The 22,865-nt window shown below is 37.2% G+C and overlaps 4 protein-coding genes across 4 annotated transcripts; all 4 read right to left on the bottom strand.

Moving 5' to 3' along the window:
- Positions 1-1,869: 1,869 nt before the first annotated feature.
- Positions 1,870-2,457, bottom strand: LOC125189382 (dirigent protein 1-like). The gene has a single exon (XM_048086664.1). It carries the CDS (start codon positions 2,455-2,457, stop codon positions 1,870-1,872), a length of 588 nt encoding a protein of 195 aa, XP_047942621.1.
- Positions 2,458-6,845: 4,388 nt separating this feature from the next.
- Positions 6,846-8,029, bottom strand: LOC125187281 (dirigent protein 11-like). Its single transcript, XM_048083836.1, has 2 exons — positions 7,354-8,029; positions 6,846-7,216 (listed from the first exon to the last, which is right to left on the bottom strand). The coding sequence occupies exons 1-2, from the start codon at positions 7,957-7,959 to the stop codon at positions 7,163-7,165; spliced, it is 660 nt and encodes a 219-aa protein (XP_047939793.1). The 5' UTR covers positions 7,960-8,029; the 3' UTR covers positions 6,846-7,162.
- A 2,967-nt stretch (positions 8,030-10,996) lies between these two features.
- LOC125189381 (dirigent protein 1-like) lies at positions 10,997-11,404 on the bottom strand. The gene has a single exon (XM_048086663.1). It carries the CDS (start codon positions 11,402-11,404, stop codon positions 10,997-10,999), a length of 408 nt encoding a protein of 135 aa, XP_047942620.1.
- Positions 11,405-21,002: 9,598 nt separating this feature from the next.
- Positions 21,003-22,558, bottom strand: LOC125189380. Its single transcript, XM_048086661.1, has 2 exons — positions 21,661-22,558; positions 21,003-21,520 (listed from the first exon to the last, which is right to left on the bottom strand). Exons 1-2 carry the CDS (start codon positions 22,556-22,558, stop codon positions 21,003-21,005), a joined length of 1,416 nt encoding a protein of 471 aa, XP_047942618.1.
- Positions 22,559-22,865: the final 307 nt, after the last annotated feature.

The raw sequence follows: 22,865 nt of genomic DNA, 5'->3' as shown, positions 1-22,865 counted from the left end.
ATTTTAGTAATCCAAATAATCCGAAAACGATCAGCAATACCGGATTAAATTAGACGAAATTATATCTTAATTATGTAAGTGACATACATATACAACAAAAAACGCGTGTTGTGCTTGCAAAACACTTTGTTTTGTTTTTTTGTAGTGATAGAAGTATAGAACCATAATTACAAATAAACTCAGACTAAAACCTATAGCCCAATATATACTTTTCAGCCTAACAAGTTTCTTAAGCCCAACTTCTAAATGAAACCATAAATATAACAAAGATTCTAAATTGAGACCTTAATATACCAAAGTTATTACACCATGCACCCCTAAAAATTTATCACCTTCTTTTCATTTCTGTCTGTCCCTAAAAAATTTTCACTTTTCACTTTTACTATTTTTGTTAATGGACTTCACATTTCATTCACTCATTATTATTCACATTTTATTATAAAACTAGTATATAATAAAAGATTGACCCACATTCTACTAATTTTTTTAACTTTCGTGACAGATCAAATGATGACAAATTATTAAGAACGGAAGAAAGTATATACCGATTTGCATTTAATTTTCAAGTATCTTTGAGGTCAAAGTGGATATGGAATTTCAACAACTTCACGTCTTCCCTAAAAGAATAAATGATCTGAATTGCATATGAGCAAACCAGTAAACACTAGTGGCCGCCGGTGACGATCAGCTCCGGACGGTTGACCAACGTTTATTAACTTATTGAAATTAAAAATGAGAAGGTAACTCTATTTAGCTAAATATTCAGTGTGTTCAGCCAATTATTATTATAAAAAGGGTTTTTGGCTTTTTAAACCAAAACCTTTCCCCGAATTCCGGTTTTTCCCATGAATTATGAGATTTGTTTTTAAAACCACGAACTTTCATTTCGTTAGGATTTTCCCCCGGCGGGTCAACGACGAAACCCGGGTTGTCTACATGTCAATTTTAATCCTATTTGTCACTAAATTGATTACTTAGATCCTATTTGGCACAATAATACATACAGTCACAATTATTACATAACAAATGACAACTTTTGAATAAACAAGACACAACTTTAACATTTTGAATTATGCTATTCGGGTCGGAAATGTGCTATTCGGGTCGGGTTGGGAAAATCCTAACGAAATGAAAGTTCGTGGTATTAAAAACAAATCTCATAGTTCATGGGAAAAACCGGAATTCGGGGAAAGGTTTTGGTTTAAAAAGCCAAAAACCCTTATAAAAAAGAAAAAAATGAAGAGAAGAAATATTGTTTCTATAATTATGATTGACTGAAGTTAGTAGTCACCACGTGATAATATGTGCCGATCATTAAAATTTTACTCAATTCTATACCCGAGTTTAATACTCCCTTCATCCATAGTAGTAGAGTCATTTTTTTCGGTATGAAAATTAAGAAAGAGATGTTAAATATATTAAGTGAATAGATAAAATGTAAGGAAAAAAGTGTTATTTTTGCTCAAATATAAAAATGACTCTACTATGATAGAATGTTTCGAGCCACTCCTATAAAATGAAGGGAGTAGTAATTAATACTCCCCCGTCCTGGATAATTCGTCCCAATTTTTTATTTCTGTCCGTCCCACATAATTTGTCTCATTTCACTTTTACCATTTTTGGTAATGGACCTCATATTCCACTAACTCATTCTTACTCATATTTCATTATAAAACTAATTTATAAAGGTAGTACTCACCTTCCACTAATTTTTTCAACCCACTTTTCATTACAATTCTTAAAACCCGTGCCCGGTCAAAGTGACCCGAATTATTCGGGACGGAGGGAGTAATAGTAATCAATCTTATTGCAAAGGCATACAAATGAATCATGAGATAGAACATCTCGAGCTCCAAAATAAAAACATAGCTAGGGACAAAAGGTTGAGTAGATGGTGAATTCTATAACGGTATAGAGGCTGGAATCCTCTCTGACTGCGCTCGAGTAGGTGCTGAACACTGCGTAGCCACGCGCGAACCGGAAAACCCCCGTTCCCCCAACGACGGCCAGCCTGCGCCGCTCTTTCGCCACCTCATTCCGGCCGGCGACGCTGAGGCTGCTCCCGTTGTACTCCCCTGACGTGAAGACGACGTTGTAGCTCATCGCCATCGCTGCATTCGCCATGTCAGCGGAGGTCATGATGCCCTGCGCCTTGCCCAGCGCCTCTGTGTCGGCGCTGGGCCCGGCAGTGATCATGTCGTCGATGACGAACACTTTCCCGAAGGAAAGAAGCGCGTCTGTGAAGACGGCGGCGCGTGCGACCTCGTGAATTGTTGCATTTGGGCCGCCCACTATGTCTTGGGCGTAGAATTGAATTTTGGCTAACTTTTCATTTTTGAGGCATAAATAATTGAGCTTGAGTTCATCTACTTCATCACCTATTTTCCGACTGTTTATTTGCGTCGCACCAAACAAATAAAGAACAATCAAAACTTCATATATATTAAGGCTTGCCATGGACAAAAATGTGTATATAGGGTTTAGATATTTCAGAGAGTTCGTTATATTGAGTGATGTGATTTTGGTGGGTTTAAATAGTGAGTTGATGAAATTGCTGATTACGCAAGTGATAATAATTTAAAGTTATAGTTTTGATTTTCAATTTTATATGACTATTGACTTTGTATTTAATTTGAGTAAGTTTAAAGTTATAGTTTTGATTTTCAATTTTATATGACTATTGACTTTGTATTGGTTGTTCATATGAATAAATGTCTAACTTTGATTTGAACAGATTTTATATAATTTTAAAAAATAAAGAGAAAAAATAAGTAAAATATACTCCCTCCGTCCACGAAAATTCGTCCCGGTTTGACCGGGCACAGGTTTTAAGAAATGTAATGGAAAGTGAGTTGAAAAAGTTAGTGGATTGTGGGTCCTACTTTTAAAGTATTAGTTTTATAATAAAATGTGAGTAGGAATGAGTTAGTGGAATATGGGGTCCACTACCAAAAATGGTAAAAGTGAAATGGGACAAATTTTGGGGGACGGACGGAAATGGAAAATTGGGACAAATTTTCGTGGACGGAGGGAGTAATATCTTATTTCTATATAATAATTATTTTAGAATAAGTTAATTGAATGTGAAGTCAATTTACTAAAAGTAATAATGCATAAGACGATATTTAATAAATGTGGATATTCTAAAATGTTACTTCCTCCGTTTTCTCATAGCTGGGTCACTTTTTTTTACTTGATTTGAAGTATTATTTTTCCAAAATAAGTGCTAAAAAGAAGCGATTCAACTATAAAGAAACAGATGAAGTAATATAATATATTAAATGATGAATGAATGCGTGTAATTTGCATTCCGAGATGTTCTAGTTATAATCTCTCCGTACCATTAAATATGAAATGCTTGTTTTTTCACACGTGTTTTGGAAAAATAATAAGTAATATAATTAGTTAAAGTGAAAAAAAGTGAAAAAGAGAATAATGTAAATGATACTCTCCTCTATATTATTCTTTATCTTACTTTAATTTCTCACTATTTTTGTTATTTCTAATAAATTTTTTAAAATAAGTGCGAGAAAATATCTTTCATATTTAATTGGACAAATGGAGTATTGCTCCATCGGTCAAGAGTGTTTTCTTCATTTAATTTTCACGTTTATTTATTGCTTGACTTCCAATTGATGTTGATTGCGATTAAGGAAAACCTTTTTTAAACAACTAGCTGCAAGAGCCGCCTAAGACTTTGAATATGAACCAGGTGTCATGTGAAAATAAAATGTTCTATTGAATTTTATATTATTTGACTGTGATAGAAAGAGATGATCCGTAAATTTCATCTGGCATGTTTCATAACGAAATTTACTTCAATGTTACTTATCAGATTTATACAGAAAAAATCAAGTAAATAACTGCCCTCAACAAATATAAAGGCATATTTTTTACGTTTTACATGCATGCAGTCCGCATAAACATATAATCTAACAAGTTTTCAAATATATATTACTACTATAAATATAAAAATATGTACACTTTACATTTTTATCAAATATGTAAACTTTCTATTTTTATCAGTCCCGTAAAAATAAGTATTTCCATTTATGAAAAAATATCTCAATTTATTACTAAATATATAAATTATTTACAACTTATACCACCATCAAAACACTAATAATAATATGAGTCTCATTATTCAGTAACACTACTTTAACTATATTTCTCCTCTTCTCTTTTACTTGACTAAGAGCATCTCCAATGGAGGCTAGCGGATAGGCTAGCCGATCACGGGCGCTAGCCGATCCGCTAGCCTCCATTGCGGCAATTTAGGCTAGCCGATCGGCGAGCTCTAGCCGATTCGCGGGCGCTAGCCGATCCGCTGACGGATCCGCTAGTCTCCATTGCAGGCTCAATTTCGGCTAGCCGATTGCATTTTTTTAATGTATTTTTTATGCATTTTTTTTATTTATTGTATTTTTTAATGTATTTTTTAATATTTTTTTATTGCATTTTTAATGTATTTTTTTATGATCTTTTTTTAATTATGTGATTTTTTTAGGATGTACCCTTTTTTTAAATTTATATAAAATTATTGCATTTTTTCGTATCTGTGTCGTAAATTTAATTCCGTATTTTGCGCGATTGTAATTTAAGTAATTTTTTTTATTTAATGTAATTTGTTTTAATCAATGTACCTTTTTTTTATTTAAATGAAATTAATGAATTTTCCCGTATATGTCTCGTAAATTTATTTTCGTAATTTATCATAAATTTAATTTCGTAAATTGAATTATTTTTATTGCGGCTATTTTCTTAAAATGATGATGTGGCAGGTGGAATTTTAGTGCTGATGACGTGGCAGGGAGAGAGAGTGGTTAGCCTGTGACTGGCCTAAAGCCATTGGAGATGCTCTAATTTTGTCTTCATTCTCGTGCCATAGGGAGATATATATGGTTATACTAAAATGACAACAACAATCAAAATGACAAAATAACGCTAATAAAACCCTTACATTTAGGAGCAGATTCAACCCTAGCCTGCCACGTGGTAGACTTGTTTGCCTATGTATTGCAAATTGCTTGATTATCTTTGATTTCGTATCGCAGATTGCTTGGAACCATTTATTTTTATAGGTGGAGTAGATGCACAAAAATGCTCAAATCCCCAGCGAGTGGTGAGCAGAGAGTTACAAAACAAACCCAAGAAAACAAAACAACAAACCAAAGCCGCTTGGAGTACTACACACACCAAGCTAAGAGCCTAAGACAACAAAGACAAAGGCACAACTCTTAGCCTAATCTAATACTAGCACAAACACCACACCAAGCTTAGAAAGTCAACATACCCACATAAGTCGCGTACCTCCTTCAAACGTGGAAAAGGAAGAAAGCTAACCCCATGTGGACATCATAGTCTAGCTCTCTGTGTGCGTTCCACTCCATGCCACTTTCTTTGACTAAATGAGATTTCTTTTCCATGCACTCTTTGATTCCGACCATCCTCTAATGTTGTGTATCACTTGTTCTGTAGATTATGGAGAGTCCCAATGCCATTCACATATCCATATACGAAGCTAAGTTGTTTGTCTAGATATCACATACTCCCTCTGTCCCATTAGAAATGAAACGTTACCCTTTTTTGTCTGTTCCATTAAAAATGAATCGTTTCATAAAATGGAAACATCTCTATCTCTACTTTTTCATCTTTCTTACTTTACTCTCTCTTCATTAACTCACAAAATAACACTACATAAAAATCCGTGCCAATTTCCAAATGTTGCATATTTAATGGGACGGAAAGAGTATTATTTATCTATGAATCGCCGATTGCTCGTCTAGATTATCATTTTAACCATGTTATCATAGGATTCTTGAATGTGTTTATCTATAGGTTGTCATATATATTTACAAGCTAACTAAACATTTTTAAATGCAAAAAGATACATAAACCCCAGAGTTATTAATGATCACATATAAGATGTTTAGATTACGACATGATGACCATAATTAATGATTTGTCAGTATTTTTCTTTAGGTTGAATATAAGTAGTCTATTGGGTAGAATTTTGTATTTTTTTTGTTTTACATATCTTATACTTCCTCCGTCCACAAAAAATAGATCACTTTTGCCATTTTGGGACGTCCACAAAAAATAGATCACTTTTTAAAAATGGAAAGTTTATCTCTCATACTTTTCTCACTTTTTCTTCCCTCTCTCGTACTTTACTTACTTTTTCTCCCTATCTCTCTTACTTTACCTACTTTTTCTCCTCATCTCTCTTACTTTACCAATTCTACATTAAAATCCGTGCGAACAACAATAAATTTATTGTTTGTGGACGGAGGGAGTAGTATGTTCTTCGAATTTTCTCTGGTTGTATTAGCCAAACAATTTTTAATTTTAAAATGACATTTAACCTATAGCAATGACTGAAATATGTTGTTAATAGACATATCAAAAGAATTAATATTTATTAAAACAAAGTTAATTTGAATCTGGAGATTCGTTCTAGATGAATTTTTTTGATAATAAACAATAACAATTAATCTACCTCAATTGAATATATTATTAAAAAAATTCATGTAAGAAATTATACAATGATATAAAACCATATAATATTAAAGTCATATAACAACAAACGCAGTACTCCCAATGAAACTCATTAGTCTTATATAACTGATATATACATCGAATTGAACATTAAAACTCGTACCCCCTCCGTCCCGGAGTATTAGACTCACTTCTTTTGAGCACATAATTTAAGGAATTGATATTTAAATAGTTAAAATGGAGAGAGTAAAGTATTAGAGAGGGAAAAAGTAGGAGAGAGAAGAGAGAAAAAAGTAGGTGGAGAATAAAATAAGATAGATGCTTTTTGCTAAAAAAGGAAATGAGTCTAATATATTGGGACATCCCAAAAAGGAAAGTTGGTCTAATACATTGGGACGGAGGGAGTATCATATTTAATAGACGGAGGTTAGTATCATTCAACTACAATGCCCATTTACTTAAAAACATGTATGGAATTTCTCGTTGCACAGCATCTAAATATATGTAGTATATTCCAAAACACACTTTTTATTCTTGATCACAACTCACATTTTGATCACATCACACTGGTTCTCGTCGCCATCGCTGTCACCTTCATATATGATTCCTTGAAACTTCCCCATCTCCTTCGAGTCGAGCCCTGGTCCTCCGGTGATCACGTCGTCTAGGACAAGGATCTTCCCGAACGATAATGGGTCGTCCGTGGAGATCGCGTAGACTGAATTTGGAAAAGGAAAATTTTCATTCATAGAAATGTAAGGAAAAGAAACAGTGCTTTAGCGACAGACGCTAACAAAGTCATAAACACAATCAAAGTTGAAATTCATCATAATTCCCTTATCACATCGCCACAACCTCATTGATTGTAGCGCAATAGGTTGTGTAGATGTTATAATCCAACACCGATACATTAGTTATGGTGGAATTAGTCTTTTGAATTGCGTATCCACGTGCAAATCGGAAAACTCCAGTGCCGCCGGCAACCGTGAGTTCTCGCTGGGCCAGGGCGATCTCGTTCCGGCCGAGAATGCTGAGCGTGTAGCCGGCAAAGGGCCCCGCCGAGAAATAGAAGTTGAGGTTCACCGCTATACCTATCGTGTTTAGGTCGGCTCTTGTGAGGAGCCCCTGGAGGCGCCCGAGCGCCTTGGAGTTGGCGGCCGGCCCGGCCGTGACGAGGTCGTCGATGACACGGACTTTGCCGAATCCAGTCTTGGAGGTGGCGGTGATGGAGGCTTGCGCCACGTCGTACGTTGTGGTGTTGGGGTGGTTCACACTGAGATCCTGGACGAAGACGCGGAAATTTATGAATTTTTCTTTTCCACGGCAAAAGCTGTCAGGGAAGCCTGTGACTTCCTTGACGACAAAGTCTTCTTGCTTTCTAGCGTCCACGCTCATGTTGAGCGTGAACGCGAGCAAGCATGAGATTGTTAGCATCAAACCAATTGAGGCTAGCTTCGCCATGTTTTTATTGCTATTTTGAACTTGATAGGTACTATGAGAATGTTGTGATGTGATTGGTTTTGTACGTGGTGAGGGGTTTATATAAAGGTTTTAACAATATCTAATGATTAATGTTCATACTTGGAAATAATAACTTGTCTTCCATGTGCTTTTAGAGCAACTGATCCAAAAGAAACATATAAATCCCCCATTAAAGTGTCTAATTAGTTTGTTAGTTGCAATTATAGTATTGAGTAAAATGCCAAATCCAGTGGATAAAGATATCTTGGTCCTTGCTGTAATGCACTATATAAAGATATCATTAATACGACCCACCTCATCAAGCGGATAAATGCAAAACTTTTCATTTTCATTGGATTTTTTTTTTATTATTATAATTGGTCTTATTATTTTAATGAATAAACAAACGGAAATTTAAAATAACACAAATACGATGTAGCATTACACTATTATGATACTCTGAAGCAACGAAGCTGCAGGTGGCTTCGTAGTTACAGCTACGATTTTTGGATTAATCAATATAATTTCATATTTTAGTACTTGCGTAACGTCAAATTCAAGTTCATATTGATCATGGATCACACTTGAATAATGGACCCAATTGATATTGGTGAAAATTTCGAAAGGCAAGGAGCACTTAACATATAGTAATACTCTTATACTAGTGGTCCCCTAACATAAAACAAAAAAAAAAGTAGCATTAAAATAGAACAAGCAGAAAAAAAAAATTAGTAGGATAAATTACAATTCCAAGATCTATTAATGTATGTCTGTAAAGATGTACTCCCTCCGTCCACGAATAAGAGTCCCATTTACTTTTTTGCACTTGTTTTGTAAAAATGATAATAAATAGTTAAAGTAGAGAAATGATAAAGTAAGATAGAGAATAATGTAGACAAGACTCTTATTTACATTATTCTCTATCTTACTTTATCATTTCTCCATTTTAACTATTTATAGTCATTTTCACAAAACAAGTGCGAAAAAGTGAACGGAACTCTTATTCGTGGACGGAGGGAGTAATAACCTTCTTCCTATTGTATATACAGAAACACTTCATACACGTAATATGCACACTAAAATGAATTGAAATGAAAGGAGAGAAAAGAAATATTTTGCTTTACCATGCTCTCTCAATTTTAACTCTATATCTTTTATATGTACAAATTAAATATGAAAAGATCATGACATTAATCCAGGCACTAGTAAACCATCATTATTGTGGTTACAAGAAATGAAAGCGAAAATAGACGGATCATATTTTCTCCTTTAACATTTATAACAAGCTCACACTTTTTAGGCTATTATCTCCTTCAAATGAAATGCATCTTAGAGCATCCACAATGGATGCCCGATCGTGCGCCCGATCGGCCGAGATCGGGCTCGGGCGCGGTCGGGCATCCATTGCAGCCCTCGGTCGCGCCCGATCCCGAGCCCGACCGATCGGGCGTGAGCTCGGGCGCCCATTGCAGAGCCGCGCCCGAGCCCGAGCCCGAGCCATATTTTTTTTTTTTAAATTATTTAACCCTAATTTAAACCACTATAAATACTCCATTTTCTTCACTTTTCACACACCAAACCTTTCACTTTCTCTTCTATATTCTCTCAATATCCACACTTCCAACAATGGATCCGAGTCAATACCCGAGCCCGAATAATATCCACAGAGGACTAAGAATATGATCAAGAATTTGGCGCAGAGGTTGAATTTAGATGACTAGTTTGGTTTTTTCTTTTTTTTAGTATTTTAGTTTTAATGTAGTTTTTTTTTTTTAATCTAAGTATGATGTAGTTCCACTTTTCTATTAAGTAATGTAGTTTTTTTTTTTTTTTTTTTTTTTTGCATTTGTGGTGTTTGAAATAATATATTTTGATAATTTATAGTAATTAAAAACAAATTAAAAAAATAATAATTTAAAATTGAAATGAAAAGTGGATAAGAGATAGGGCATGCACTAGGGCTCCACCATTGCAGAAAGATAGGGCATACTGACGTAGCAACCACTAGGGCTCTCACTAGGGCTTCCACTAGGGCATCCATTGTGGATGTCCTTATAAACCGTATATTCATTAATCGATCGAACTAAGGTTCAGATTTAGACAGATTCATACACTAGAGTTATACGAATACAAATAATCCGAAAACGAACAACAATAAAAAAATTAAATCAGACGAAATTATAGCCCAATACTTTTCAGCCTAATAAATTTCTTAAGCCCAACTTCTAAACAAGCCCATAAATAAATCAAAGATTCTAAACTGAGACCATAATAAGTCCATTAATTAATACACCAAAGTCATGAGACTGAGAGGTGATGACGTCATCATGAGGAGGATATGAAATTTCAACAACTCCATCTCCACGTCTTACCTAAAAGAATACATGGTCTGAATTGCATATGAGCAATCAGCTCCCGACGGTTGACCAGCGTTTATTAGCTTATTTAAATTAAATATAAGAAGGCAACTCTACATAATAAAAAATTCAGTATGTGCAGCCGATTACCATTGTAGAAACATAGATAAATGAAAGAAGAAATAAAGGCAACTCTACATAATAAAAAATTCAGTATGTGCAGCCGATTACCATTGTAGAAACATAGATAAATGAAAGAAGAAATTTTATTTCTATAATTATGATTGACTGAAATTATCACGTACGTGACAATTTGTCCTGATCATTATAATTTTACTCAATTCTATACCTGAGTTTAATACTCTCTCCGTCCAAAAAAAAATATGGACTTTGGGTTCGGCACGGGTTTTAATGGAAAAATAGTAAAGTAAGAAAGAGATAGAGAGGAAAAGTAATTAAAGTGTTATAAGTGGAGAATGAGTCTCACCTCTTAAATAGAAAAGAAATTCTAAAATTGAAAAGCGCATATTCTTGTGGGACGGACTAAAAAGGAAAGAGTGCATATTCATATGGGACGAAAGGGAGCATTAATAGTAGTAATCAATCTTATTGAAAAGGGAATACAAATGAATCATGAAACAGAACCTCTCGAGCTCCAAAATAGATACTGTACATAAGATTTAGGGACAAAAGGTGGAGTAGATTGTGTATTCCATAACGGTATAGAGGCTCGAATCCTTCCCGACGGCGGTCGAGTAAGTGCCGAGGACTGCGTAGCCTCGCGCGAACCGGAAAACCCCCGTACCCCCAACGACGGCCAGCCGGCGCCGCTCTTCCGCCACCTCGTTCCGGCCAGCGACGCTGAGGCTGCTCCCGTTGTACTCCCCCGACGTGAAGACGACGTTGTAGCTCATCGCCATCTTTACATTCGCCACGTTGGCGGAGGTCATGATGCCCTGCGCCTTGCCCAACGCCTCTGTGTCGGCGCTGGGCCCGGCGGTGATCACGTCGTCGATGACAAACTTTCCCCAAGGAAAGAAGCGCGTCCGGGGAGACGGCGGCGCGTGCGACCTCGTGAACGGTTGCATTTGGGCCGCCCATTACGTCTTGAGCGTATAAATGAATTTTAGCAACCTTTTCATTTTTGAGGCATAAATAATTGAGCTCGAGTTCATCTAATTCATCACCTATTTTCCGACCATTTGTTTGCGTCGCACTAAACAAATAAAGAACAATCAAAACTGCATAAATATTAAAGCTCGCCATATGAAAATGTAAATGTAGGGGTTAAATATTTTGGGGAAATTTATAATAATAATTGTGTGGTTAGGAATTTTGGATGGGTTTATATAGTGAGTTGATGAAATTGCTGATTACGCAAGTATCAATAATTTGAGTAATTTTAATTTGGTTTTATATAATTAATTGGTTATTATATTTATTTTCGATTAAATATATTGTTGACTTAGTATTCTCTATTCACGTGAATAAATTTTTTGACTTTGATTTGCACAAGAAATGTAAAAAAATGAATTAAAAAAATAATAAAATTAAATCTTACTTTTATATAATACTCCTAAAATTTTAGGTGAATAGGAAGTTAATTTATTAAAATTAATAAAAGTGAAATGAGATATTGAATGATGGATATTCTGAAATGACAATATGAGATATTTAATGGACAACGGATAGTTTAATTTTGATTTTGAGAAATCTAATTCTAGTTATATATATTAGTCAATATGTTTTCTTCGTTTAATTTCCTTGTTTCTTTTTCTATAATGTTCTCTTGACTTCCAATTGATGTTGATTGAGATTATGGAAATTTCTTTCAAACTAAGGGGCCTTAAGACTACAGGATATATGAACTAAGTGTCATGTGATAATCAAATTATTGTATTGAATTTTACATAATTTGACTATGGAATAGAAAGACAAAATCAGTAAATTTCATCTGGCATGTTTGTTTTCGTCAATATATGGTGTAGCAGTTATCGTAAGAGACTTTTCATATTGTAATCTACTTCAATAACTAATGTATTTATACAGAAGAATTATATAAATAGCCCCCAATAATACTGTAGTTTTTGAATAAAATATAATATTATGGGAAGTCTCTAGACTATATAATTTATATTTAATGTACTTTTAAACATTTTTTGCTTTTACTAAAATGTCCTCAACAAATAATGGTATTTTATACCCTTTTCATCTTATGGGTTATTCCAAGATAGTTGAGTTATTTCCATTTTTTGGCAAAAACTGTATCCTCTCTCGTACTTTCTTCTATCTTCATCTTTTTTACTTTATTCTGTTCACTTTAACTTATAACACATCAATTTCTTAAATACCGTACCCAAAAAAATGCCTCAATTACCTTGGTACGGAGGGAGTACATATTTACATCCCAAATAAATCATATATCAAGTTTTTTAATATATATTACTCCACTTACTACTAAATATTATATTTATAATACAAAGTAAAAAAATATTATTCTTGATTGTGTTTAACTAAAGGTTGTCATTCGTATTTACAAGCTAACTAAACATTTTAAAATGCCAAAAAATATATAATCCATAGCTAGAGTTTATAATGATCACTTATAATTAAGAAGTTTAAATTACGGCATGGTAACCAATTAATTAATGATCGCCCATTCGCCCGTGTTTATCGAAAGGTTGAAATGTTGAATACTTATTTACTTACGGAATGATGATCACAATTAAGAAATTTTGATTAGGATATAGTCGTAGATAAATTATTACTTAAAAAGTTGCTTTTCGGATCTTTACTAGCTTGCTTAATATAGTCGTGCTCTTGCAGAATTTACGTGAATGAAAATTCTTTAAGTAGGCTATGGGGTAGAATATTGATTTTTTGTTTTATCTTGTGTATGTTCTTCAAAATTTCTTTAGTTATGTATATAGTCAAACAATTTTTAATGCTTTAATGACATTTGAACAGATGGCGAGGACTGCAATAGGAGTATTATTAATGGGCATGAAAAGGATATTTATTAAAAGAAATCGAATTCCAATCCGGAGACCCGTTCTAGATGGTTTTTTGGTAAAACACAATAACAATTAATCTATATAAATAAAAAAACAAGTAAGAAACTACACGCTACAACAAACCTAGTACTACTATCGTTTGAGGAAACAAAATTAGAGACACCGTTACATGAATTGGAAAATTTTTAAAAATAGCCAAAATTATAGACATAAAGAAAAGTGTACATTCTTATATTGAAGATACAATTGTCCACTACTCCATTTTCCTTTTATTTTTCTAAGACATTTTCGTTTCGGTCTTTACTATTAGTTGAGACATCAAGATAGAGAGTGTAGATGATATAGTGGAGTATATTTTAGAAACACCAATTAACGTCCTTAACTGACGTATGTATAGCACACAACATCGAAATATATTCCAAAACACTATTTATTCTTGATCACAATTCACATTTTCATCACATCACATAGGGACAGGGCAAAAGGTGGTGTAAATGGTTAATTCTCCAACAAAATAGAGCACCGAATCCTCAACTCGGCTTGAATAAGTGCTGACAACGGCGTAGCCACGTGTGAACCGGAACACGCCGGTTCCCCCAACCACGGCTATGTGGCGCTCCCGGTCCAAAATCTGATTCCGGCCAGCAATGCTGATGGTGCTCCCCTTATACTCCCCCGATGTGAAGACAACATTGAGGCTCATCGCCATCGCTGTCACCTTCATATCGGCCGAGGTTATCATGCCTTGAAACTTCCCCAGCTCCTTCGAGTCAGAGCCCTGGCCCTGCAGTGATCACATCATCCAGGACAAGGATCTTCCCGAACGATAATGGGTCGTCCGTGGAGACCGCGGGGCGTGCGACCTCCTGCACGGTCGAGTTCGGACCGCCTGTCACGTCATGGGCGTAGAATTTAATTTTGACCAAATTTTGATTGTGAAGGCAGATGTTGTCGAGCCGTAGCTCATCGCTGGCACTAATTTTTGTGGCGATCAACAAAGTGAAAATCACTAAAATTGGATAATTGGCATTGAGTTTTGCCATATCAAAGTTGTGTGTGCTTATGAGAGAGAATTTCTATAAGTTATCGATATTGCTGTATAAGAATGGGATTAATATGCTAGGAGCACTAGTAGGCGCGGAATACGTATGACAAATTAATTACATAGGAATGTTAATTGGACGCAATATAATAACTGGCGTGAGAAGTCAGTTTGATTAACAATAAAATACAAGTGAAATGAATTACTGAAACACGACTTTCATTTGAAAAGAATAATTTAATAGTAGACCTGAAATCTCAATATGATACATTCAACGGTGGATGAAATTATGAAGGGAGTACTCTTAACATATTTTTGGAATATTCCTGATCTAGATAGGTGTAAGATTTAGACCGGGTGAGGACAAACCTAGTTTGGATGGTGACAAATCCATATCTAAAATAGAAAATATGACTAGAGGACTAGAGGCCTATATCTTTGGATTAATAACGATATTTATCTTGATCTTAGGAATTTATTAATGTAACATTAAATTGACGAAATCAACTTTGCTTTTATATTCCATAGTCAATGCCGAGTAGCGGTACAATTTAAATTCTAAAATTGCCCAATGCTGCAGTTTAGAGCTGTAATTTGGTTGCAATAAGACCATTATTTTTTGGTGAAGGGTGATTATTGATAATACGTTGATGTGTGTTGCTCGTTTGCTTATATTTTTCGTTTTTGTCTTAAGTTTTGGTAGAATGCTTATTTTGTGGTATGTTTTTACTGTTGTTTATATCCTAAATTATTTCTAGATCGGTTCGTACAAATTAAAAAGACATGAGACTTTGATTTTCTGCGGCATATTCGATTCTTCTTGAGTTATTTTAGTTTAGAACATATTCTATATATTTCATGACTCTGGGGACTTATATATTGCAAATTGATTGATTGATTCACCACGACAGCGTGGAATCAAATCCTAGGACCCGCTCTCATTCATATATAGATTGATTGTGTGGATTGTATACGCGTATGTACATGTCTTGAGATTGAAAAATATGATCAAAGTTTGAAGTCGTGTAATCTTTTATTAGGGGAGAGGAAGACTGTTGATTTTTCTGTACGTGTTTTTAGTTAAATTCTATTGTTTTTTTTGTGACATTTGAGGATTATTACATAGGTTTGTGTTAAAATGATAACTCATTTTAAAGTGACACCGTGACATCACTTATACAACAATATTATAAACGCTATACAACAATATTATAAACGCTATGCAACAATATTCAATACGCTAGATAGCAATCTATAGTGTACAACATATTGTTGGCCGTCTTTTTTAACTTTTTTTTTTTTTTGCGACATGGCAGCTTATTATTCGTCCACGTATATAAATAATTGGCTAGAAATAGTGGTATGATGTTATTTTAAGAGGTGTGGCACCCTAACACGCCCCTTATTACATGTCATGATTTTGGGCCATAGGTAGAAGTTAAATAACGAATCACAATTGGAAAGTTAAGGGGTTAATATTAAGCCAACATAAGATAGAATATATGCAAACTATGCAACTTAGTTTATAATAAAGCAAATCGACACAAGGGAAAAGCCAAATTCTATACCATAACTTGTTTGTATAAACATTTCATAAATCACAATTAATCTAGGCCAAAGAATTAGGTAGGCGCGGGCATTATGTGCGCCGCCATCAAGCACCATTATCTACAGAAATTTAAAAATGACTAATTAATTAGAATGCTTAAGAATTAACTACGGTGATTAATTGAAAATTATGAATTAGACACATGTAACATGATATTAAAGACAATCATGAGGCCGTAAACTCGTTTGATTTCCAGTTCTCCAATCTCCAATTCTAATCGCGATTGATCTTCAAAATAATAACCAATGGGCTGAGGAATGGAGAGTAAAAATTGTGTGATTTGTTTCTTTCGTAAACACTTCAATTTTTTTGGCTTATGAATGGAGGTAATTTTATTTAATTGATTTATTTGATACTAAGGGCAAACTAAAAATACTATAAATATTTGTATTCTACACATAAATAGGGTATATAATAAGTAAACTAGTCTTATGAATTTGTCGAGATTTTGGGCCTTTATTTCAACATCAATTTTTTTATACAATCCTCAGAAAGGCCTAAATACGTTAAGATATCAACAGTTTCGAAGTCTTAACAAAGCATTGTTTATAGTACTCTTCGTATTTGTCATTTCTCTCTTTTCATTATAATTTATAATTAAGTTTATTTACGAATAAACCAACGGACTGAAAAATCATTAAAATAACTAAAAATAGATGATTAAAAACTATAAAAAATACATAATTTAATAAAAAAATACTCTCTTCGTCCCACAAGAATATGTGTTGGAAAGATAAATTGAAGTGTCCCAATTATGTTGGGAAGAGAAAGTGTGGAGTCCCAAAATCTTTGGAAAGTGGATAACATTTATAATGTAGAGTTCCAATATTATACTCCCTCCGTCCCACAAAAGATGTCACACTTTCCTTTTTAGTTTGTTCCGCAAAAGATGTCACATTTCCATTTTTCGAAAAAGTTCTCTCTCACATGAATATAAAAATAATATTTTCTCTCTCCATTTAACACATAAAATAAAATCTCCTAAAATCCCGTGTCATCCCACAAGTGTGACATCTTTTATGGGACGGAGGGAGTAGTTCCTAGGTATATTTATATCTAGAGTCCTATAAATACCTATGTATTATGCATCAACAAGAACAATTCAAATCAATCAAATTGTAGCCTTCAAGAGTTCTTGTGTTTTATTTTCCGCATTTTACTTTTCAATATAGTATCAGAGCAGGTTCGATCCTCCGCATGGATCGACCTGTCTCTATAGCAAAAAAAAAAAAAAAAAAAAAAAAAAAAAAAAAATATCAAAAACCTCCCAAATACACAGCCGAGAGTCAGCACATGTAAACCATACAGCCGTGAAAAATTGAAGAGCTGGAGCGTGTGCGCATAATGGTCGGCGAAGCGCTAACTGATGATCAAGCAAATGTCTGGAACATGAGCAACAACAGCGCCGAAATTGTAACAGAGAAGAGAACCAACAACGGTTGATTGTCGAGAGTATCCGACCGAACAATCCCTCTCTAAATTTATGTTGGAGAAAGAAGGCAAAGATGACCGGAGTAGGAATCACGAGAAAGCTACAACAATGAAGCCGTGCTAAAGTTTAGGAATCATCGAGACTTTGTATCGTCCTTTCGGATTGTCCATCAGACTGTGGGTGAAAAGCCGTGCTAAAGTTTAGGCGTGTTCCAAGCTCGCGCTGTAGACTAATCCAAAACTTCGAGGTGAACTTCGGGTCACGATCAGACGTAATCGTCACCGGGACTCCATGTAATCGCACAATTTCTTGAATGTAGATCCAAGCTAGCCTATCTGATCCATGGGTTATGGGGATCGGTATGAAGTGCGCACTCTTGGTAAGTCGATCTATGATCAGCCAGATCGTGGTGTTCCCTTTTAGGATCCTTGGCAATGCCGTCACGAAATCCATGGCGATGTGCTCCCATTTCCACTCGGGTATCTCAAGCGGTTGTAAGTTTCCGTACGGCTGTTGATGTAAGGCTTTCACCTGTTGGCAGGCTAAACAGCGCTCCACAAATGCCGCGACATCCCTCTTCATGCCGTTCCACCAAAATGACTTCTTCAGATCCTGGTACATCTTTGTGCTCCCGGGGTGAGCAGTGTATGGGGTTTCGTGAGCTTCACTCATGATCTCGTTCTTGAGTCCTTCGTCGTTCGGCACGCACAATCTCCCTTCAAAGGTGAGAGCGTTGTTGGAAGCCTCGCTTAAACTTCCGGATTCACCGGTTCTTACTTCGACTCGAATCTCCTCCAACTTCGCATCCATCCGTTGTGCTGCAACGATCCTCGTCCTTAGATTAGGCTTTACTACTAAAGCGGCGATTCGGCCCTTCACGGTTTCGGGTGCCCTCACTACTTCTATTGCAACTTACTCAACTCTCTTACCAAACTTTCCTCTTCTGTCAGAAGAGTAGCGAGTTGCGAATGGTCTCTACGGCTCAAGGCATCTGCCACTACGATTGCCTTGCCAGGGTGGTAGTTGATGCCACAATCGTAGCCCTTCACCAGCTCGAGCCACCTTCGTTGTCGCATGTTCAGGTCCTTCTGCTCGAAGAAGTACTTCAAACTCTTATGGTCCGTAAAGATTTCGCACCTAACTCCGTAGAGATGATGCTTCCAAATCTTTAAGGCATGCACTACCGCTGCTAATTCTAAATCGTGGGTTGGGTAGTTCAACTCATGGGGTTTCAATTGTCGTGACGCGTAGGCGATCACCTTGTTGTTCTGCATCAACACGCATCCTAATCCAACCTTCGAAGCGTCGGTGTAGACTATGTAGTTCACTCCAAGCTCTGGCACAGCTAACACTGGTGCGGTGGTCAATTTCTCCTTCAAGATTTGAAAGCTCGCTTCACACTCCGGCGTCCAGTTCACCCTGACTCCTTTCTTGAGCTGTTGGGTCATCGGTCTCGCTATCTTGGAGAATGCTTCTATGAACCTTTAGTAGTATCCTGCCAAGCCCAGGAAACTCCGAATCTCGTTCGGCGTCGATGGCGACTTCCATTTTTGCACCGCCTCCACCTTGGCGGGGTCCACTCGGATTCCTTCTGCCGACACAATGTGTCCTAGAAAGTTCACTTCCTTCAGCCAGAATTCACACTTGTTGAATTTGGCGTACAACTTCTCGGCCCTCAAAGTCTCCAACGCGATTTGCAGATGTTCCGCGTGCTCCTTCTCGTCCTTCGAGTAGACTAGAATGTCATCTGTGAATACTAGGACGAACTTATCCAAGTATGGGTGAAATACCTGGTTCATCAAGTCCATAAATACCGCTGGGGCATTCGTCAGACCGAACGACATCACGATGAACTCATAGTGACCATATCTGGTTCGGAATGCGGTCTTTGGTATATCCTCCTTTCGTACTCTCAGCTGGTGGTACCCGGATTTTAGGTCCATCTTCGAGAACACGCCGGCTCCTCGGAGTTGATCGAACAGGTCGTCTATCCTCGGCAGTGTAGGAACTGGCAGCGGAAGCGCTCGCATAAATCAATTACATAATAATCAGATCTATTTAGCAGATTATTTAGACAAAACCTATTCGCGTAATTATCACATGTATCATGCTCATAACTTGAATTAATCATGCTTTAAGAATATTGAAACCTAAAACATGCTTTTCTACGGAGCAGAAAAATACCTAATTAATTCTCCAAAGAATTGAAGATGGCTAGCTTCTTCTCCACGTGATGCTTTGAGTACTAGACCACAAATCTTCTCTCTGGTTCCCGAACTGTATCCCAATATCAGTGTGGGCTGATCTTACTAGAATACTAGGACTTAAATAAAGAAGACAGAAGAAATCCTTTTTGGAATAGGAGAGGAATTCGAAAATCTCCTCAGCTGGGGAGGGGAATTTTCGAAAATTACAATAATGAAAATTGTGTTATTTTCGTCTCCTTTATTCTCCTATTTATATTAAGTTCCTTTTGGGCCCAGACAGGGATCTATGGAAGGTTTTGGATATGGGCTCATCCAATTTACTTTTTACTAATTAAATTGAACCCTCAATTTAATATAAGTTATAATTGGAATATTACGAGCAGCCACTACAGAAGTAATATTGAACTCTCCCCATCCAAATCCGAAATTACAAGTAATCCGGGTTTCCGTTTAACTTTTATTTCCCGTGCTTAAGATTAAAATATCCATTAATTAATTAATGTCTGCTATTGACTTAATTAATTAACTTCTTATTAATTCCAAGAGTGGACTTAGCATGAAACGCTTATTTATTATTCATAGAGTAATCAAACTCCAACTAGCTAGGTTCCGAATAATAAAACCTTGTTTCGTGCTCCTCTTGAGGACATTATCAAACGAGACTCAACTCGCGCACGATTCAATATAATAGCAATCCTAGCACCGCTAGATGTTGATCACCACTACCCAATATATCGGGATAATTGGGTTACAAAAAACCCGCACCATTTGATAAGTCAAAGTAGTGCATAATCAATACCGTATGCTCAATGCTAACCTACATTGATTAAGAAATAAATATTTATCAAGACCTCGCCTTTCAGTAGATAGCCTAAGGCAAGTCTTGCTGTTAGATCCGTTCAGTGCTATACCACACCAATGTCATCTTATTTTAGTAAGGCTTAGAAATATGCGGACTGACATTGCAACCTTTCTCGATGGATAGTAAAATTCCAACTAGGTTGTGAAATTCATCTTTTTCTTTGTTTAGAACTGACCGTGTTACCTTAAAGTGGACGACGCCCACAACCGGTCTACTAAAACAAAGACTTAGACTTTGTTAAGTTAACTTATACATTTAAACATGCATTAACATCCATTAAATGTAAAACATAACAACATTATGACAAAAATAATCTGTTTTATTCCTTTGGAAAATAAAATAAGAGTTTTACAGTATTCAATCACTCGAAACGTGATTTCTAGTATACAAACTCTAACAGGCAGTGGGTACTTGTTCTTGAGGGTCAATTTGTTCTCATTGACCCGTCCTTCTTCTTAACGAAGAGCACCGGTGCGCCCCATGGTGAAACACTGGGCCTAACGAATCCTAAATCCATGAGCTATTGCAGTTGTATCTTGAGTTCTTCCAATTCCTTAGGCGTCATTCGGTACGGTGCCTTGGATACAGGTGCGGCTCCAGGTTCAAGGTCGATCGTGAATTCTAACTGCCTATCCGGCGGCGGTCCAGGAAACACTTTGGGAAAAACATCGGGGAAATTTTGCACGACAGCGACGTCTTCGAGCCTCCTTTCCTCCTCCTCCTCTCTGTGGAGATAGACAAGGTAGGCAGGGCGTCCTTTCTTCATCATCGCGGTGGCTTGTAACGCGGAGATTATGGCGGTTCGCCGGCTCATCGAGATTCCGTGGTACACGATGGGTTCCGTACCTGGAGCTTGTAGGGATATCTGCCTCTCCTTACAACGAATCGTCGCAAAGTTCGCGGTCAACCAGTCCATTCCTAAGATTACGTCGATATCTCCCATCGCCATAACTTGTAGGTCATGAGCAACTAACTTAAGTTCTCCTAGTACGATTTCTACGTTCGAGCAAGTTCGGGCAATCTCTACTATCCCTCCTACTGGTGAGGACACCATCATCCTATGTTCAGATTTTCTAGCAGGCAAGCTCAAGGTATGCACACACAACTCAAATATGAAAGAATGCGACGCGCCCGTTCAAACAAAACAACAATAGGGGTATCGTGGATTTCGCCTATACCTGCCAAGTTTCCACTCTCGTGATTCCCTTGCTCAATTCTGAATTGCTTCTGACTCACGGCATACGCTCTAGCTTGTGCGGGAAGTCTCGGGCAGAAAGGTTGTTGCTGCCGCTGAGGTTGATCCCAGTTCACTCCCGATCCCGTTGGTGGCGCCCTCGGCTGCTGACGGAAACCTTGATTGTTCTGCCTCGACCCGATTCCCATGTTTCTACTCGGACACTCCCTAGAGAAGTGACCGTTTCCTCCGCAGTTGAAACACCTAATCGGGTTCGGCACTCTACACTCCCCAAAATGGTACTTGGCGCAAACATTGCATTGGGGTGGTCTGGCCTGGGAGCCGCTCCTCTGGTTGAACGAGGTCTGCCCGCCTCTATACGGCGGTCGGTTCGGGGCGGGGCGGTATCGCTTGTTGTCATAGTGGGTCCGACTCTCGTCCCACCTCCTCTTATCATGGTTAGGGCGTGGCAGGGGTAGTGCCAGCATAGTGTTCCCCGCGCTCCTCTCCTTAGGCATCGCCGCCTCAACGTCCAGTGCGAGGGCCAGCGCCTCTGCGTACGTAAGCTTTCCACTGACAGCCAACGTCATCCTAATCTCAGGTCTCAGGCCCTCACGAAACTTATCAGCTAGCTTCTCGTCAGTATCTGTCTGTTCCGGCGCATAGCGGGTCATGTCACAAAGCGCACGGTCGTATTCGGTCACTGACAGGCGCCCTTGAGTGAGGTTGTAAAATTCGGCTGCCTTTGCCTTGCGGTAGCTCTTAGGTATGTACTTGTTATACACCTCGGTTTTGAAGTCCTCCCACATTATCCCGTCCACTCGGTCCTGGGGCATGGTCTTCAGCTTGGTATCCCACCAAAAGTCGGCGGACCCGGTTAGTTGATGCGTCACGCAGATCATCTTCTCCTCATCATTGCACACCAAGGTCTTGAAAATGCGCTCCAAAGCGCGTACCCAGGTTTCAGCCTTCGCTGGTTTACCCACCCATTCCGTCGAAGAGGGGAGGCTTTTGGTCTAAGAACAGCTTCACGACTTCCCTATTTACCCGTGGAGGTGGTGGTGGCGGCGGCGGCCTTGGTTGCGTCACACTTTCTTCTTCCGAAGCCTGGGAGGAGGGTTCCTCGTGCCTTACGTTGCGTCTAGGCGGCATTCTGATTCATTTTCACTTGAGTCGTTAGCGCACTTATTCAAACCCAAAAATAGTAAT

The sequence above is a fragment of the Salvia hispanica genome, chromosome 5 (genome assembly GCF_023119035.1).
Source record: "Salvia hispanica cultivar TCC Black 2014 chromosome 5, UniMelb_Shisp_WGS_1.0, whole genome shotgun sequence".
In the NCBI taxonomy this organism is placed as follows: Eukaryota; Viridiplantae; Streptophyta; class Magnoliopsida; order Lamiales; family Lamiaceae; genus Salvia; species Salvia hispanica.
The sequence above is the reverse complement of the archived record's forward strand: the minus strand, read 5'-3'. Positions and strand labels throughout refer to the sequence as shown.

What these genes read in the sequence shown, in the direction of transcription:
- LOC125187281 (XM_048083836.1), bottom strand. Translation starts at nt 7,959, where the DNA reads ATGGCGAAGCTAGCCTCAATTGGTTTGATGCTAACAATCTCATGCTTG. An exon ending in ATTGCGCTACAATCAATGAG is followed by an intron (nt 7,217 to 7,353) that starts GTTGTGGCGATG and finishes TTCCAAATTCAG; the next exon opens with TCTACGCGATCTCCACGGAC.
- LOC125189381 (XM_048086663.1), bottom strand. Translation starts at nt 11,404, where the DNA reads ATGCAACCGTTCACGAGGTCGCACGCGCCGCCGTCTCCCCGGACGCGC.
- LOC125189382 (XM_048086664.1), bottom strand. Translation starts at nt 2,457, where the DNA reads ATGGCAAGCCTTAATATATATGAAGTTTTGATTGTTCTTTATTTGTTT.
- LOC125189380 (XM_048086661.1), bottom strand. Translation starts at nt 22,558, where the DNA reads ATGATCTGCGTGACGCATCAACTAACCGGGTCCGCCGACTTTTGGTGG. An exon ending in CGAGAGTGGAAACTTGGCAG is followed by an intron (nt 21,521 to 21,660) that starts GTATAGGCGAAA and finishes TGTCCTCACCAG; the next exon opens with TAGGAGGGATAGTAGAGATT.